Here is a 20,358-nt window from a genome sequence, read left to right as displayed (position 1 = left end):
AAGGAACTACAGCCATAAGGACTTTTTCTTGCTTTGAAAGACAAGGAGTGAACTCCCTGAATGCAACAGGTTACAAGAGCTCCACCTGCATCATTTCCAGTAAGGAGAACCCAGCTGACCACCTTCAGCTGGACTTTAAAGGATTTGGCCAGGTGCATTGTGGGTACTGTAGTCCCAACTTCAGAGGAGCAACTCAGAGACACTGGAACCTTGGATTGTGTTTGTGGACACTATGATCCTTCAAAAGGAACATCGGGAAACACCTTCTGAAGTTTGGAGGACTTTCGTGAAAAAGCTCCACAAGTGGACAGACCCGATGTCGAGGGTCAAGCCAACTACTTGGAACTACGACCCAGCCTGGTTTTCAGGTTTGTTACTCTGAAAGCTCCGCAGGTCAAGACTTCCAGGAGTTGACCGGAGGCTCCTGTGGAACCAAGCAGACAAAGCTGCTGTGAATCCAGCCTGCTGGAGAGGCCTGCTCGACGTCAGGAAAACATACTCCAGAAAAGTTACTAATTGCGAAGGTAAAATTGTGACCGGGGCCTCACGCTTAGTATATCAGACCAGGGCATCACCGTGGACAGTTTCAAACTTTGACTTTGTCCTGGTCAAGCATGACCAGATGTTCCAATTTGACACAATAGGTTTTTAAGTACTAGGAAGTGTCTATTCTTTAAATATTCATATCTCCAGTACCCTACATTGGATCTTTGTTAATTTGGTGTCATTTAATAGATACTAGTATTTCTTATTTTTGTAATTGGTGTTGAATTGCTATTGAGCATAATGTCTTACTTATTTAATGTATTGGTGTTTTTAAATGCTTAATAAACCTGTCTCCTAAATTAAGCATTTCTGCTCGTTTCTACCTACGAAGGGTTGAGCAAGGGAATAACTTATTGAGACCATGACTGGACCTTATATTGGGTTGGTGGCCTTATTGCTAGTGGTAGGTGCATACTCACCTCTACCCTTAATCCACCTTTCAACAATTCCCTTGTGTCAACAGTGATACTACATTCATTTTAAGAATAGTAGTATTTACACACCTACCTGTTTTGAGTTTTCCAGGAAAGGAAAACTGTCCTACTATGCAGTCTGAAAGTTTAGTTGAAATGTTTTCTACTCACTATATGTATTAATCAATTAGTAGTGAGACCAGGAATTGGTGCTGCAACGTTAAAGGTGTCAATAAATAAAGCACAGAACCAATAATTCCCTCACTATGCAACCAACAGTTAGGAATTCTATAATATAAGTTAGTCGATACTTTACCTTCCAAGAGTTTCATCTTGGTGCAAACAGTGGATCCAAAATGCATTCCTCTGTTTGCCTGGTTTGTCCACCTGGAGTCTGTCTCCAATATGCACAATTGTTTCCTGGGCTGTCCACAGACCAGACTTCTTGGAGTATTTTAGGAGGAGAGCATCTATAAATAACAGATGTCACTTGTATTTATTTATTTGACATATTTATATAGCACAGCTGCACTTGTCGGTAGAAGTGTGCTTTACAGATTTAACAACAGAATATATGTTCTTAATGATTGTCTTACTGAATATCAAAGACAGAAAAATTGTTAGATAAGAATATAATGTACAAAATATCAAAGACTAAAATATTGAAAGGTAAGTACATAAAGCTGAAGTATACATTCACTATTTGAAACTCCAAAGCTATGTCCCTTGAAGATATGCATATATTCAAGTTACATATGTGAAGAGTTAGGTATAGAAAATCTATACGCACTTACCTTTCAATATTCCAGTTTCGATACTTTGTCCATGATATTTCCAGGCCACGATATTTTGTCTTTGATATTCAGAGGGGCACACCATCCTCAACGTATAGCAGTAAAAGGAATCGAGTGAAGGAGAGTTGGTTGGTAGAGTGTATGGGGTTAATTATATAGAGCAAAACCATGGGATTAGTAAGCGTTCAGATTCAATAGCAACAGAGATGGGAAGATTTAAGAATCACTTAGTTTCAATGTTTTTGTGAATAGGAACGTTTTTAAGCCCCTTCTTTAGGTGGGTACCTTTCAGAATAAAATCAACAGAAGGTACAAAATGCTGAAGATTACCTTCTTACCTTTTGCAAAAAAGGAGATAAGCAACTACTGACCCTTTTAGAAGGCAACATTTTTTACATCCTTCTTAAAAAAATTCAAAAAGACAGCAAGTGTTCACCTAGGCTTTTGTTTTTCATTTGTTGTCGAACCGTGTAAACTAGTGGCTAATATCGGCTTACGTGATCGGCCTGGCACCGGATGCGTATGTGTATGAGCAAGAAAGACTCTATGGACCACAGTCCAAGTGTCATTCCACAGAGTTGGCGGAAACTTAAGTAGAATATGATGCCAACATATATCTCAGTTTCATGGGTAATTAAGGAGAATTCACTACTGAGTGATGTGTCCAGTAGGGAAACCCATAATGTTATGTAAAAAGCTACTCACTACTCACTAGTAAGGCTCATCTGCTGAGGGAGAACACTGACACACATACCAGAGGGAGAGACTCCAGTGCTTCAAACCTTATTAATGCTTCAATAAGAGCTGGTTGTGCCACTATTTGATATTTGATATTTATGGGCATTTGTAAGCGCAAGCGTTCGCTCCCAGGGGAGCATCATGGCGCTGGGCGAGCTGCGGAGGAATCGCTGGAAAAGTGGAATGAATGGAAGAGAAAACTAAATGGCAGCCAGGACAGAGGAGTCTGGTAATTTGTAGACCCATGTCTTGAGGAGTTTTCTGAAATCGTTCTCATTGTCTGTGGCTCTAAGGTAGGCGGGTAGGGTGTTCCAGGCTTTGGCCGCCAGAACATTGAAGGATTTTCCGCCTCTGGTCTTATATTTAAATCTGGGAATTTGAACCAGGTTAGTCCCAGAGGATCTCAGGCAGCGCGAAGGGTTATAGCGCTTAAAACGGTTTACAAAGTAACGGGGTCCTGTGTTTTGCATGGTTTTATGGACTGTGAGAAGCAGTTTAAAAAGAATTCTTTTATGCAGTGGCATCCAGTGAAGTGAATTTAGGGCTGCAGACGCAGATGACCTTCTGGGGAGTTGTAAAACCAGTCGGGCTGCAGCATGTTGTAAGCTCTGCAACTTTCTGAGAGTAGATTTTTTCACTCCGGCCATAAGGCCGTTGCAGTAGTCAAGTCGGGAAAGTAAAAGGGCTACCGCGACTGACTTTCTGGCTGCGATTGGGAGGAAATCAAAAAATTTCCTCAGAGATTTTATTAATCCGAAGCATCGACCGGCAGTGATCTTTACATGGTCGTCAAAAGTAAGGGAAGAATCGAATTGTACGCCCAGGTTTCTAGCTGATGTAACTGCACTAGGAGGGGCCTCGGATCCTATGGGCCACCAATCTTTCGGGCAAAAAGAAAGATTCTTGCCTATTGGGATGATCTCTGTCTTTGCGCTATTGCATCTAAGATGATTGGTATTTAGCCACTCAAAGACATCAGAGAGGCAGTTTTTAAACCGGAGATCTGCGTCAGTACGCTGTTTGTCAATGGTGACGACCAATTGAGTGTCGTCGGCGTAGGACGTGACCAGGATCCCATGTGATTCTATCACAGCTAAGAGGGGTGCCATGTAGATATTGAAGAATAAAGGGCTTAATATGGACCCCTGGGGCACTCCAGATGTAATTGGCTTTTCGCAGGATAGGTGTGGTCCTAGTGTCACAGTCTGAGACCTATTTGATAGAAATGATGAAATCCAGGCCAGGGCTGAGTCTGTTACGCCAATCTCTCGCATTCGATTGATTAGGATGACATGCGAGATAGTGTCGAATGCTGCTGTGAGATCCAACAGGATGAGGACAGCTTGCTTGCCCTCATCCTGTAGGAATTTGATGGAATCAGCAAGTTCGATCAAAGCTGTTTCGGTGGAGTGACCGGAGCGGAAGCCCGATTGCTGAGGGTGCAGGATGTTATGGGCTTCTGTGAAGGTTTTAAGCTCCTCATGCACTAGGTGCTCCGTGACTTTGCCCAGAATAGGAAATAAGGAGATGGGACGCATGTTAGTCAAATCTGTGGATGATTTGTTCTGTTTTTTCAACAGGGGTTTGACAGTGGCCTTCTTCCATTCGGCAGGTACAATTCCGGATTCAAGGGATTCATTAATGATTCCATTAATGTAAGGGTTGACTGTGTCAATCAGATGGTGAAGAATGATTGGGGGACAGGAATCAGTGGGTGCTCCTGATTTACAGGCCCGGATAGCCTTGCTTGTCTGTTGTAAGGATACTGGTTTGAAACTGGAGAGAGGAGGGTAATTGACTGTTACCTCTACGGTGGTTGTCGAGGGTGGGGGAAAGTCTTTCTGAATGTTGATAATTTTGTCAATGAAGTAGTCAGATATTTGGTTGCAAAGACTCTCTGAGGGAGGTACATCGGTGGTGAGAGCTTTCGGATGAGTGAAGGACTTGACTATGGTGAAGATGGTTTTTTGATTTTGGTGCGCTTCCATTATGAGATTGGTAAAGTATTCTTTTTTTGCTGCTTTAATGTCAGAGAGATATGCTTTCCTCTGTTGGACATAGCGTGTTTTGGAGGTCGTGTCATATGCTTGTCTCCAATGTCTTTCTAGTCTCCGACAAAGGAGGTGGCTGTCTGCAAGGGTCTGGGTGAACCATGGGGCATTAGGTTTTTTCTTCTTAGGGCCCTTTCCTTGATTGTTTTTGGGTTCAGAGTTAACCGCGACTATTTGGTGCATCCAGATGTGGAAGTTGCAGGAGTCAACTTCGACATCTCCAGTTAGCATGGGAGGTGAGGGCAGTGGTTTTGACTCAAGCTTTATTCGTTCAGCCACTTTCTTCCAGTTGACTGTGAAGGTGGCTTGTGTATGTCTAGGACTAGATGGGGTAGGAATAGGTGTCGTGATATCAAAGGGGATGAAAAAGTGGTCGGTCCAAATTTGGGGCAATGGAGGGGAAGTGGAAAGGGTAGGAAGATTAGAACAGATGCCATCAATGGTATGTCCAGCACTGTGAGTGGCCGTGTTGATATGTTGGGAGAGTCCAAAGATGTTCAAGGACTGTAGGAAGGAGATAGTGTGGGGATCAGTAGATGATTCCATATGTAAGTTCATATCGCCGAGGAGCGTGAAATTAGGGTATTGTAACATGAGTGCACCAAGGGCCTCATCTAAGGAGTTAAGAAATGAGGAAGGGTTGCCCGGAGGACGATAGAGAAGCCCAACCGAGAGGGAAAACGAGGCAGTGATTTTAATTGAGAAACCCAAGCTTTCAGCGTCCTTAAGGTGGTATAAGTCAAATGTGTGGCAGGGAAATGTATCCTTGATGATTAGTGCTATCCCACCACCTCGACCTGAGGGTCTATCTCTCCTGAAAATGGTAAAACCAGGGGGGAGGGCAATAGCAAGATCAGGGTTGGAAGATTCATTGAGCCAACTTTCAGTGATGTACAAGGCATCAAGCTCTTGGCTTAATATTAGATCGTGCACGTCTTGGCAATGGCAGGCTAGAGACCTGGCATTCACCAGACCTCCCTTAAAGAGGGTGGGGCGGGTCTTTGGAGGATCGTGCGAGTCGGCGACGTCGTTTGTAGGTATATGGGGAGTCCATTCACAACAAGGACATAACAGGGGGCTGGAAAGGGGGTCAATATGGGGACAGTCGCGACCGTGGGGGGCAGGTGGAGGGCGTAGGGACAGTAAATAATTGTTATCATACCTGATGGCGGGTTTCAGCCCGACAGCGTGCCCTGCGCCCAGCGCGATCCGGTCGCGGACGGGCGCAGACGTGCTTGGCTTAGGCGCGGCTTCGGCGCGCATCCGGCGCGCCCGCTGCGCCAGCCCGCTGCGCCGTCTGGCCGGTTTGCACATGATATAGGGAGAAAGGGGGGCGGGAGTATAGCGCGACTGATGACTGCAAGAGAGAACTGCTGTGAGGCACCTTTCAAAAACCTTTACTGAGCAGTGAGCACAAATGCAACGGACGTCCCCCTCTCCACCGAATGTATAACTGGCTGTACTCTGCTAAACTATTCAAAAGTGTTACCTGGCAGCTGGACATGACATTTTCATTTCCTAGATCCTTTCCAGTAGAGTTTAAGGGTGTGGAATCATACAGAATCAGTAGTCATAGCACTGACAGATGATCTCCTCAGATGTATGACATCAGCACTATCATGCTATTTGATTTGTTAGAGGCTTTTGGCACAACATCTTATGACATCTTATTGGATGCCTGATGGAAATGAGGATTGGAATGTACTGTGCTTCAAGGGGGTCATACTCTATATAACCACTAATAGTGTGTGGCTATCATTAATTTTACATTGTCTGGTCACCCTGTGGCCTGTGGAGTTCTTTAGTGTGCTCAAATATTGAAGGAGAATTAAAGTCATAACTTTATCAACCTTGGATCTTGTAACAAGCGCTTCACGTGCAGCTGCAGTCCCAGCATTAGGCTGCAAGTCACTTTAGCATTGCTTACAGCTGTAGAATTCATTTAGGTCTACCCCAGTACCTTATAAACTATGTATAGAGGTTTTAAGATGCAAATACATTGGCTCCCTGAGAATGAACAAATGAGTGGATGATTTTATTTGCACTTTTGACGTTGTGAGCCACTTGGCTAGACTTTACATGAATAATAGCTCAAATAAAAACTACATTTACAATATTGTAAACATTATAAAAAGGCACTTAGGCATTAGTGCAAAAGGAAGTTATCCAAAAGTAGATGAGAAAATAGATGTTAGAGTGCCAAGAAACAATGATCAACGATTCAGATAGGGACAGGAAAAACTATTTTTTGTATCCCATCAAGCAATGGGTCAAATAATTTCACATGAATACTAGGATTGATGAGGAAAGTGTGAAATCATATGCAATCAAACCTTTCCTTGGTTTCATTAAATCTACTGCAATGGTCCTCTAGAAGGTTTAGCATAGACACATTTCAGTGTCAAATTCCATATTTTTGAACAATGGCACAAGTCTTCATTTCCTTAGCTGACAACAGGCTTGGGAGAGTAACAGCAAATGTCTCAGATCCTCTGATGTGACATTATTTCCTGCACCAGTTTACCATTCAACATTAAAACATCTGCTCTTGTGAGAGCAAGGAATTTGATCTTTTAAACGGACTAGGTGTGTTTGTTGACCGTAAAGGAGTCACATCATGGAATCTAGTTTTAGTGTTTTCCTATGGGTGTATTACCATTTAATCAGGTGATTAATGTCATCGTGAGGAGTGGTATCGAAACTGAACTCATTATCTTTTGCCCTAGTCGCATTGAGGAGCTGTAGTAATTACTCATTTATGCTTTTTATGCATATGCTAAGCCATATCTCTTGTCAATTGATGCTTGAAGTTTTCATCTTAACCTTATGTTAAGTGATTCCTTTTCATATGTTCATGGTAATGGACTGATAACCTTTGTTGCTTTTCATGGCAGTCATAGTGCAACCATCCGAGAGAGTGAGCATTTTTCCAGTTTCTCTTCTCAAATACTAAGAGCTATTGGGTTGCATTGCCCAAGTCAATTGTAAGAGAGAATTACACCCACATTGGACTACATTAATCTGTTAATTTGTCATGTAATTCAGTTGTCAAATGTATTCATAAATCTGATAATGTTAGCAGGCGCTCGACCTCGGACCTGGGGATCTGGGTTCGAGTCTCGGTAACGACGCCAAAAACCGCCTGTGATTCTGGGCAAATCACTTAATCTCCCCGTGCCTAAAATGAAAGTGTGTCCTCATGTAACGTAACTGGTGCTATGTAAAGCGCTCTGATAACTGATTCTGTTCGGTTCTAGTTCGCGCTATATAAAACTCTGCAAAAAAAAAAAAAGCAAACAAGCCCTGTAAATTCCCATTGTGTCCCACTTATATCTATAGTTTTTTGAGAATCACATTTTCATCTGCAGAGTCATTATGACATGTCTCCCCTGTCTATCTGGCTGACAAGCTCACCATCTCATGTGGCTCTCAGCACACCAGTAGCCAAGAGACCATCAGGCTGGGAACAAAGATTTGAAAAAGAAAAATAACAAGGCAACAAGTAATCTCTGTTTATGCACCAAAGAGTGACATTCCTGTATTGATTATAACCACCTCCCCAACCCTTCTCCAATTTATGAAAGATCTGAAGACACATCTCTTTAAAGTACACAATGCAACATCCTGACGAAAAAGCAGTCCATCTCCATTATTCCCTCCTAGTCATTCACTCACTGTATCCTTGCCTTGGAGCCTATACCACACTCCACTACCTTTTGTCCACGTTTGTGTTATACAAACATGACGTACAAGAATGGCACAACTAATGTCTACCAAGATAATGGGTCTGTAAATTCGTAATTCTTTTGTAGGTATTTTCCTATAACTCCCAGAGCACTTCACCTGATGTACAAAGGGTGGTCCTTGACAAAAATTATTAAGAAGAGTAGACTAGTTGAAATCTAAGTATCTAAGAAGGAACCATATTCAACTTCGAAATCTTACCTGCATGCATTTTATGAATGAATGGCTTCACTGTCTCTTTTTGCAGTAAATTCCCTGCCATTACTCTAAAGCATCCTCAGGTCATCAATTATATCATTAGCCTGACCGTTGTAGTCTAAGAAGACGTAAACATTTGAATACAATCCATTTCTGGAATTTCAGCTTCACTGCATGACCTGTCTGCATCCAAACCTGAAGAGGAAAAGATATGACCAAAGTTCTGCAAAGAGAGAAGGTGGATTCAAGGACCCCGCTTTAGACCACCCTCAGGTGGTTGTTTGGTAGAGAACTGAAGGAGCACCAGTTGGTAGCAAGAGAACAAGCAACTCGAGAAGCAAGAAGGGAACCTGGTAAGAGCTGTTCTTGTGGTACTGACGAAGGAAAAGGAAGGCACTTAGAAGTGTTGTGGTGGTTAAGTGTGTATTACAGATACATATATTTAGTGAATGGTACAGGGTAAATGAAATAGTGTTAATTGGAAGGGTTTTAGAAAATAACACCAAACACAATGGAACGAGCACCAGTCCAAAACATGACCTCGTCATTCACTCATACAGTGGCACTTGGAAAAGTAGAGGTTTATAGGGATATTGGGATTTACGAATTCAGCTCTCATTCTTTCTTCTAGGTCTTGACTAACGGAGACATCCTCAACTACAGCATGCAACAAATGAGCAACTTTCTATGACTATCAGTACCACCGGTTGACCAAGAATCATAAGGATAATGACAAAAGTAATCAGAGGAAAAGCCAATGGAACGCTCTCCTGTGGGGAACATTGAGGAAATCATTGGTTTACCAATACCAGCAACTGCGGACTTCAAAAGGGAGCAAAAAATACAAGGAAATGAAGTAACCAATGAGTCTGCCCATACCCAACAAGACCCATTCTCTGGAGAATGCAGAATGAGAGAGGATTGGCATAGTGTTTCAAACAACAACATAAAAGGGGATCAGAATAGCGTAAGAGTCAAGATCACACGCAAAAGAAAGTACAGATTTGTCTGTTAAACATTTTTAATGTCAGTGAACATACATATTTTTAGACTTGCTGTTCAGTTTTTCTAGGGTTGAGATGTGTGGGAGTGTTCCAAGAAGCCTAATCGCAGACGCAGTTCCCTTTCCAGGGGGCAGATCATTTTCTAATATTTATAAGAATAGCCCACAACCACACACGCCAACTATATGTCTTTCCTGAAAAACCTGCAGAAAGAACTACAGCCTTGGTATATGGGGGACTGCCATGCTCGGGGAGGCTGGACACCATCAAAATGGCAAAGCTGCCATAAATATTGTTCTGCAGCTAGTGTTATCCATTCTATTTTGGAATTTTCAAAGCTCAATGGATGGTTTTGTCTGGATGGAGATACAATCAAGGATGGATAGATCATTTATGAGCCAGGCCCTTAAAAATGGAGGTTGAGGACTCCCCAATATAATCAAATACTACCAAGCATTCTAACTACTGCTTATGGTAGAATGAAAAGGAACAAGACTAAACAAATCAATGTTGCTTCATTGATAAGTTAATCGCAAGTTGACAAGTATGGTTGTTCAAACACTGTAGCAGGGGTCTATATTCCTCCCCAGTAACCTGGACCACTTGGCACTGTGGGACCAACTGACCTGGACCACTTGGCACTGTGGTACCAACTGACCTGGACCACTCGGCACTGTGGGACCAACTGACAGGGGATGCGGTTCTGTCTTCACACAAGAACCTATTCATACCGATCTTGGGTAACTCAGACGTACCTCCGGGTGACAGTTGCGGCTCTTGCAGGTCAGCGCGGTGGGGCAGGCAGGGGAGATGTGGACAGACAATGGAATAGAGACAATTAAATAAATAAATAAATCGTATTCCATCGTCTGCCGACATCCTCCCCGCCTCACCGCGCTTACCTGCAGGAGCTGCGACTGGGTGTAGATAAACACCCACTTAACAGATGGAGTGGAGAGTGAGAGTCTGTGTCCAGGTGGGACAGTCATTTGATGAGGGAGGAATCAAATCTTTCAACACACTGAACACCCAAAAGGGAGTATGGCACGGCTGAGACCAAAAGATCCTTATAGTACCAGATTCAACATTGGGTAATGCACACATCTTTGAAACCCCTCGCAACCAGGCGTGAAGAAATTCAAGAGTTGGTTGCTTACCAAAACAAGTGAGAAAAAGATGGTTTCAGAAATATGCAGGTATCTCCTGCCTGCATATCAGGTGGATAAATCTTCGGGACAGAAATATTGAGAGGAGGAGTTAGGATGTGAGGCACTGCCGGAACCTACGGCATACTGGTACCATACCTGGGTAAAGTTGCATCAATGATGCCCTAAGTCCTGAAACAAGTGCTGGACATGGAATGGGCAACAGGGACACTCCCCACATTATGCGGCACTCCCTAAACACTAAGGGGATGATTAAGATGTCAGGCGGACACTGTCTTGTAAAAGGGACCGACCGACGTCCAGACGGCAGTTCCGCCTGCCTCAATAGGATGCGACCGAACACTGTTTGGTCGCATTCCAACATTTCCCTATGGGAGCATGCATCAAGGCTGTAAACTGGCTGTAATACATGCTCCCATAGGGAAATGGGAGGTGTTGTTCATCCCTGCACCTCAAGGTGCCTGCCACAGGGTACAGGGATCAACAGGGGGGCACCGTAGGTGCCCCTCCCAGCCCCCAATTGGAGGCCGCACACAAAAGGTGGCCCTGCTAGGGGGTCCTGAAACAGGCTTTCTGACATGGTTTCCATGTCGGACAGGCCGGAATGGAAACCATACCGAAAAAAGTGTATCGTAATCTCAAGGGCGAAAAGGCCCACCCTTTGGGATTATGAGTCGGTTCAGACTGGCCAACGGTCTCCTTGAGCCCATCGGAAGCCAGACAGAATGCCCGGCTATTTTCAATTCTGACCGCTGATACATAATCAGCGGGTCGGAACTGAAACTGACGATGGGGGTCGGAAAGCCTCCAACCTATGGACGGAGGCTTTCCGACCTCCATCGTAATAGGTCCACAAGTTTACAGGACAGATATACTAGATCCTAGAGACAAACAAGTACCCCTATATTTCCTGCGTATACCCTGCTAGGTCTCCCAGTTAGACAGACTTTCCCACTTTAGTCTCTCATTAAGAAACAATGATGTTCACACTATGTGCAGCCCCACAAGTAATTATCGCACTTTGGAGAAAATCTAAAGACCCAGAGTAAAGTGATTAGTACTGGCCAGTTGCAGCTCCTGCAGGTGAGTGTGGTAGGGAGGTGGGGTGGGGGAGATGTCGACAGACGATGGACTATGGAAAATTAAACAATAAATTGAATTCCGTCATCTGTCAACATTCCCCTCACCCCAAACCTGCCCCACTGCCCCTCCGCACTTACCTGCAGGAGCTGTGACAGGAACTTGTCTGTGGGTACTTCTGGGAATTAAAAAGCTGTCCATTGCATCAGAAAAGAAGGGAAAGGGTTTTGAAACTTTTTGGGCATCCACCTTATCCCATCTCCCATCGGATTTCAGAGACCTTAAATGCCCGTAATACATAAAAGTGCTATGAAGTATCCCATCAACAAAATCACAAAGGCTGTGAGCATGGTGCAGGAGTATAAGGAAACATACACGATTACATGTACAACATCTTAACATGATATTTCAAACAGAAGCCCACACCTAGCCTGTGCTTATTAGAACTATTGAATGAAGGGGATAGGTGGGTGGCAAGTATGAATTTGTTATGTTGTATCAATGAAACTGTGATTGGTGTATCTCTCAAACACACATTCTCTACTGTCCTCAGGATATTGGAGAGAATGGGGTGGTGGTAGGTGCACGTATTCCAAAACATCAATAAAAGTATTTGATCCTTAAGTGGAACCCTACTTTTTTCTAAATGATATGGTTTGTTTGTGGCTGTGCAAGAGAAAAATACAATAAGAATTTAGGGCTATGGATGGGGAAGAAACAAAGGCAAATGAGTTATATACCACAGTATACCTTAGTAATAGTGATGTATCCACCACATCAATGATCTTATTCTTCACAAAAAAACTACATGTAATTCAATAAACATAATAATAATAGCTGTATCAACAAGTTTTGAAGAAAAATGAATTAACAAATATATCACAGTACGGCACTTACTGTAAGCCTTATGGAGTCGATTTGGCTTAAATATCCCAGTGCCATTAAGTCTTTGTAATAGCCAATCATGACCAACACCTGATAGGAGCTTTTGATAATCAGCTTCTTCCAAAGTTCGAGCTTCCAATATCTCTTCTCTGGTTTTGCCCTTTATCATAACAAAAGAACTTGTGCTAGAATTAAGACTCCCCTGCTCAGACATACTGCTTGAAAACCGTGGCGATCGAACCCAGGAAGAGTTAGAGCTGTGACTGCTGCTCAAAACACAATTTAGATAATCATTCTCTCCAGTTTCTGTGCTGTCGCAGGGATCGAAACTACTCCCTGTTGAAGACATCCGTTCTAGAGCAGAAATCGAGGCGTTCCCTTCTGTTGTGCTCTTCTGACGACATGGGGCGCCTACATCAGAAGGAAGTTTTGTGGATGTTACACCATTGTTTTCTACAACTTCCCATCCATCTGCTGTTTCTGCTCCAGGGTCAACATCATCCACCCACCTTTTAGTGTCCTGGCTTGTTTCTTTAGGGAAGACTACTCTATTCTCAGCTGCATCATTAGAATGTGGAATTTCATCTGTACCATCTACAGTTTCTCCTTCTGGGTCCACCCCAAAATATGTTGTTTTGTCAGATAACAACATTCCTGAGCTTTTTCCATTATCTTCTCCCTGTAGCATACGCTGTTGGTTAGCAAAATCCAAACCTCTGCTGCAGTCAGTAACTGATTCAGTTTCTGCCGAAGGATCAATCATTTCAAAGGGATCCGACTGTGAGGACTGTGAAGCTGCATCAACTGCGCCACAAGACGGGCTGAAGGGAGGCACAATGGATGCTTGAGATTCTATTTGCGAAGGTGTGTTTCTTTTCTCTTTCCCAGCCACTGGTGTTGTCTGATCTAAAGAAGAGTCATTCGATGGATACCCATTGCCCTCCTGAAGAGAGAGATTCTGAGCTTTCTTAGACAGTGTACTGAGGCTATGTCCAGGGACATTGTTATCTTCCTCTTCTGAAGCGGCTGTAGAACAATCACAATCTATATCTGTTGTGACTTGTTCATTTGGTTTGCAGACACCATTTTTGTCCACACAATCGACTTCTTCCCAACTCGAGGAGGATCTTGACAGATGGCTCCAAGAATGTGATGAGCTCGAACTTTGGTGCCTGATAGGTGGTTGATTTGACCTTCTGTCGCTATCACTTTTGCCACTGGGCACTGACTCACTCGCTGTTTCTGCATCTTCACTCACCGCATCAGAGCGAGTCAATCCCCTTTTTCCTTTGTTCACAGTATTCGGATGTTTCCTATTGGAGTTTTGCCAAGGTGGGTGTCTGGAGCCTCCCTTCTTTCGATGGCCATGCTCTTCCACAGCAACAGTTTCAGGATTTCTAGTAGCAGTTTCCAAGGCTGTGATACAGATGTCGCTGGCTGATGGTTCTTCCATTGTTTTATGGTTCTTACCTATGTTTGCAAACACCTCGCACACTGAACTGTGATGCTGGGAATGCATTTCAATGATCTCCTTAAAACTCACTCTCCCATGGAGAATGGATTTTTTCGCACAGTCTTTGTAACTTTCTGGAACAAAAGATCTCTCATCTGAATTTGGAAAGCTTTGCACTTTCAAACGTTCTTTGACAATGGAGATCAGGGACATGATCTCTTTAGCAAGGGTGCTTTTGTCCTGTTTTTCAGGTAAGCTACTGTACACGCACAGTTTTTCAACAGCTTCACCACACAACTGCTGCACGCTGCAAAATTCATCGGTCTCGCCACTGTGCCATTTATGGACCGTTGCAAGACAAAATGCTGCCTTAACCAAATTGTGAAGCTGCTGTTTGCTAGTGACTGAATAATTGTCCTTCTTGGTGAGGAGACCAACTTCAAAAGCCTCCTTAGCTTCAGAAAGATAGTACTTCCTCCGCTCTTCTATGCATTCACTGGAAAAGCTGTAGGACAGCAAACACATACCTCGGATGTTCTGTGAGGATTAAAAGAATAACAAAACAGAGAAGGTTAAGACATACGAAGCATAATGGTATACTACCAGAATAACTGGATGAAATATCATCATACAAAAATATTGTTTAAAAAAAAAAAACAGTACCAAAATATTGTGAAGGTAAGTATACACAGAAAAAATAAAGATGTATTGTTGTTTACTATAGTTAATATATTTAACTCCAAACTAATATGTATGATTTGTTTTCCACAACAGTTTGGTTCTCAATATGTAGGATACAATATTTTTGAAAGATTATATTTCTGTCCTTGCTATTCTGATATATATCTAGAATAATTTATTTTCACTGCATCAGCAAGAATTACAAGTTGAACTTCATAGAATAGAGGCATGTGTTGCGCACTTCGTACCACTGTTGTGATCCGAAGAAGTCACATGCGTGGTAGTATAAGTGGCTACTCTATTTGTCAACCATAGTGGAGTGTCTCTTTATAGTGTGATTTATATAGGAAGTGACCGGCATGACGCTAACTGGACAGCTGAAACGACTAATGTAATGTCATGTGGGAGAGTCTGTAGAAGCTACTTATCCAATAGTGCACGACAACCTTTCCCACGTGGTTGGACAAACCATTACCCTGACTCTTTATATATTTATTAGTCAACAGAAAACCTGATTACCTCTAGATATGTTTAAGGCAGAAGAAAAGTGGAAATCCAGCATCTCACGACATCTTAACTGAATAAGAGGGCTTTTATGGCCTTCAGAGTAAGCAGTGGAAGGTTCAAAAGTCAAAGGGCAACTTTTCCTAGCTATCCCAAATTACAGTGCACTCGTTATTTTGGTGCAAAAGGAACATGCTTGCCTTCTTTCAATGACCAGAAGAGGTTGAGGTCTCCACATAAAGGTAAACACAGATAAATACATGTTCCTTTAACAGGGAAAACACTGTTGACAATCCAACGACAGGGCAAAGAAACCTCTTCCTGTAGGTAAAACGTGTTGTTCCTAGTATGTAATTTAAATCTTTTAGTTCTATCGCTCTTCAAGAACTGTACTGCATTTATTGAAGAATGGGAAGCATTTCCAAGGAAATACCATACACTGTAAACATATGGTGCATAAAGACATGTGGCCAGAATTATCTTTGAGTGGCAATAGAAAATCCAGACTTCAGTAGGAAATCTGCATTTCTAAGAACTTTCTCTACTGATTCACTAACGTGGATGCACTATTCACACTTTGCACAACTGGTGCAAAATCATAAACTAAAATTATGCACTTAGAAAACAGCTAAAACAGATGCAACCAAGAGGCCAGGTGCAAATGACATGTAGAATGCAGCCTACTGACCTACCATGCATGGGCTCTTCAAGGTGGCCAAGTGCTTTATTGCACCTTCTGTCCTCTAGGAACTAATGTGCTGCAGCAACCATGAGGCTTGTCATTTCTATTGTATTGTCTCAGCATTATTCAGTTCCCCAATGGAAATGCTCATACTCATCACTCACTCAATGTATACCTAATGACAGAAGCAAAGAGCATCATACCAGACAGTGGCACAGTACCTTGGAAGCACACCCCGGTACAGGCATGTTTAGAATCATTGAGCTACATACGTATCTAGCCAATAGTGAGTTGCGTGACTGACAACTTCACAAGGAGTAGCAAAGTCACAGGATGAAGTAGTGTTGGAGAAACAGCTGTATTTATCTAATCACCACTGTAAAGAGGTGACAGTGAATATGGCATACACAGGTGGATTGTGTCCTCCCAACTTAAAAATAGAACAACCTCACAGCAAGAATAAAAATACTATCTTCCTAGCATGAGATATGTAGTACAGCAGACCAGGAGGGTTGCTACCATTAGTGCAGATGCAGCAGTGACACCAGAGCTCACTGCAGACTAATTATTTCTGCCTTTTTGTATACAACTGAGGCAGAAAGGCCTATTTTTCCAGTTTTCATTAGAGCCCATTACACCCTTGCTTTGCCAGAGCGCTGGACATTTAGTCTAAAATCCAGATTCATATTCAGGTTCTTTCACAAATGTGGTGAAGCCCTGCAGCACGATCCAGTGATGTGCTGCTGAAGGACTGCAACACGTGAAATGTTGCATACCACTGTCTTCAGTAGTGATCTACAGGTAAAGGCGGAGGAAGACGATGCAGATGAAGATAACAATGTGTATCTAGGCATGTACATGATCATGATTATGGCAACCATGAAAGGAAGGGCCTGGATGAACAGAATAGCTCAATAGTATTTCTAAGTACTTCTTGATCTGTCTGCGGCTTTAGACACCATGCCCCACCCCATCTTATTGCAACGTTTGGAAAATATTGGTGTCGGTGGTGTCGGACTGCCTCTGTAGTGAGGAATTTTACGGGTGAAATTTGATAAATGACTGCATTTGGGGCTTAGGTTAATAATGTGGCGGGTGTTTGCTATGGCCTTCTATAGTGTTTAAAGTGGTTTCTGCATAGGTTTACTAAGCAGCATCTGAAAATGGTAATTCATGCACTGATTGCATATTGTCTGGACTATGCGAATGTTCTGCTTTGGGGTCTACCAACTTACCAACTGAGAAGACTGCAGTTAATGCAGATTGCCTCAGCCGGGCTTCTGTTGAAATTATCAAAAAGAAGTCACATCCAGGGGCACTTGACAGAGCTTCACTGACTCCCCATTGAGGAGCAAGTCCATTTTAAGGGACTCGCGTTAACACACAGGGCCTTTCACCAAACAGAGCCATGCTATTGGAGGAAAAGGATCGGACCGGCGGCCGTCACACCGCCAACCCCAAAGTACTGTTGTAATCTAGCGGGTGGCAATGCCGATAGCATACCAAAGTCGGAATAAGGCCCTATGTAATTGAGTCCCACCGAGCTGAAGTTATGTCAATGTAATTTAAGTGGGAATCCTGCAAATATGGCATGGATCAGGCCCTCCTGGACATCCCTTGTCTAAGATGCAGGTGAATCTGGGACAATAAAACAATTAAATCTCTTTTTACCATAATAATTGTCTATCTTTAACCTTATCACCAACCTTAAATGTTAAATCCCCACTTTCTTTAAACACAAAAATATTACTTACCACGTTTGTCAGAACAAAGAGGGGGCTGTATGCACTATAGGTTGCTGCCAGTTTACATGCTTCTGCTGCTGACAGTAAGCGGTGGTCATATTCTGTCAGGAGGTTCTGCCAAATAACATGTAAGATGAAAACATGAATGCATATGCATACCAAGGGAGTACACTAATTTCAAAATCCCTAAAATATTTCACATTTCTACAGGACTTTTCTTTCAGCCCACCTACTAAATATAGATCACAAAATCAATGCATTAACCTCTTGGATGCTCATGACGAGCTCAGCTCGTCATGAGCCACGGCGCTCCGGTGCTCATGACGAGCTGAGCTGAGCTCGTCATGACCGCGCCCGTTACTTGGAACGCTCGCACGCTGGGCTGATTCCCCTGCTGTGCTGAACGTTCCATTGGAACGGGCGCGGTCATGACGAGCTCAGCTCGTCATGAGCACCGGAGCGCCGTGGCTCATGACGAGCTGACTTCGTCATGAGCAGGGGGGCGCTGTACGTGCCCCCCCGACCCCCAGCACAGCGGGGGAATCCCGCCAGCGGCGAAGGGGCTAACGTAGGAGGGAAGATATATAGTAGGCTCGGACTAAAAAATGAAAATACTGACAGAGTGTTTTCCTTACAACAGAGTTTTTCTATGATCACACAGCAACAACAAAAATACAAAAGGGAATTGATTGTTTTCTGCTGACTTTAGTTCAAGTTTGTGAAGTTTCTTAGACTACTGTCCCCAGTACTTCTCGTGTTCTATGGCTTCGTTATTGCCTAACCAAGTGTTATAATTGTTGATGAAGTCAGAGATGTTACGTATCATCAAGATCTTCTATTTCACACAGGACCAAAATAATTATTTAATGCTAACTAAGAAATATATCTGGCAAGGTTTAGACTGTCATGCCAATTGATGAACCATATGCATATGGAAATAACAACTCAAATGAAGCTGATAAATACACAACAAAAGCTAAGTTAACGATCATAAAAGTAATTCACATCACAGCTGAATACTACTGACAAGAAAAAATAGTAAACAAATAACCAAATATCCAAAGAGAGAACTACACATTTAAAAATGTTATCAGCAAAGTACCCTCCCGTGAACGAAGTACAACCCAAATACAAGTACACTACCCTCTCACTCAAAACATCCCTCAGTCTATTAAGTATCCTGCTGTGCCTCCCTAGTACTAAAATAAGTTTGCTCATAGGTGTATCTAGTCTACCGAACCATTTAATAGTCTCTTTATCACTCTGCATTCTTGCCATGTTCTGTACAATATAGTCTTCATCTTCTCCATCTTAGTCCTTTTATGGTTTTAACCACTACCGCGCTACCGCGTTTTCCCGCTGTGCGCTGGAATTTCAAAAATGCGCTGTTTATGACAAAGCCAGCTCGTCATCCGCGTAGCGCAGGTAACGCCCATGACGAGCTGGCTTTGTCATAAGCGCTGAAGGGGTTAAGATGTAATGTGGAATGGTTGCCAATGGAGGGCCTATGGAGAGCCAATAGAACGTCAGCTTAGATATTTGAGAGCCATCCTTTATCTTAAAAATCCATTCCACATTATTTTAAAATATGAATTTAATACCTATAGCTCCGGGTAAGCATACCTACACCTTCCCAATTTATACATTGTATTTGTTTTTAAGGGTTACATGTTCATCACCTCAGTAAGATTTAAAGAAAATGCTGACTGTAGATCTTCATAAGCCTATTATCAATCATAAACATGTACTACTTAAACACATCTGGTAGAATATTAAGGGCAATACAACTCTTCCTACACAGTCATTTAGAGACTTAAAAACATGAATCAATGTGAAGAGTTTCCCCACATAAACACTCGCATCCTGTGTGATATAACAAAGAAATGTCTCTTCTCTTCTTACAAATTTACTGGTGTAATTTGGGCAAGGTGAGGATTATCATTATTACTATTATTAGATAGTAAATTATGACAACATGTTGGGGAAGTCGCAGAGCCAGTTTAAAAAACAAACATAGGTGAGAGTCCCTTTGGGACACTTTTCTACATGAACACACTGGTGATTTCCCTGCCTTATAAATTAGAAGTTCAATCTTATGCAACTTTATTTATTTTGGGCAGTCTTACATTTGTGCAAGGAATAATGTGCTGGTCATTTCTAAGAAGTATACAAATTAGGTTGTCCTTACCGATAGATTATTGTTGGAAAATTAATTACAACACTTACAAGGTCTTAGGGTCCAGGATTGCTGAAATTTGTTGAGATAAGATTTACATGGCCCAGTGTTCTTCATACATTGTTAGTGCATTGTTCGATTAGTTATTGACATTGCCATTGGTGAACATTCAAGTGAACTGAAGTGATACCAAACATTCCTGGCTTTACAGACCAGGCCCCTTTTTGGGTTCTTTTGTATTATTCTTTCTACACTACCTGCTGCTTCTGTACAACTGTGTGAATACCATAATCTCTTCCCACAGTTAGGGTGAGATTTAATTGGTCGTTATTACAACACACGTAAATGCTTTCTGGGTAAAATCAAAAGAGATCCTTAAATGAATAAAATTAACCGTGCAACCAGCCCAGATAGCATCACTGCACTGGTTCAATCGCTATTTAATTATCAGTGCCTTTGGTCCTTTATGTGCTGAAACACACCATTTCTGAATTTTTT

The 20,358-nt window shown here is 42.5% G+C and overlaps 1 protein-coding gene across 1 annotated transcript in view; it reads right to left on the bottom strand.

Annotated features, from left to right (window-relative positions):
• ALPK1 (alpha kinase 1) overlaps nucleotides 1-20,358 on the bottom strand; it is a 314,892-nt gene that overhangs the window by 38,454 nt on the left and 256,080 nt on the right. Inside the window, exons 10-12 of the mRNA XM_078676727.1 lie at nucleotides 17,694-17,798; nucleotides 12,632-14,609; nucleotides 1,276-1,429 (exon numbers count right to left, since the gene is read on the bottom strand). Coding sequence (XP_078532853.1) covers nucleotides 1,276-1,429; nucleotides 12,632-14,609; nucleotides 17,694-17,798 — 2,237 coding nt within the window. The remainder of the gene's footprint in view (nucleotides 1-1,275; nucleotides 1,430-12,631; nucleotides 14,610-17,693; nucleotides 17,799-20,358) is intronic.

The sequence above is a fragment of the Lissotriton helveticus genome, chromosome 2_1, assembly GCF_964261635.1.
Source record: "Lissotriton helveticus chromosome 2_1, aLisHel1.1, whole genome shotgun sequence".
In the NCBI taxonomy this organism is placed as follows: domain Eukaryota; kingdom Metazoa; phylum Chordata; class Amphibia; order Caudata; family Salamandridae; genus Lissotriton; species Lissotriton helveticus.
The sequence above is the reverse complement of the archived record's forward strand: the minus strand, read 5'-3'. Positions and strand labels throughout refer to the sequence as shown.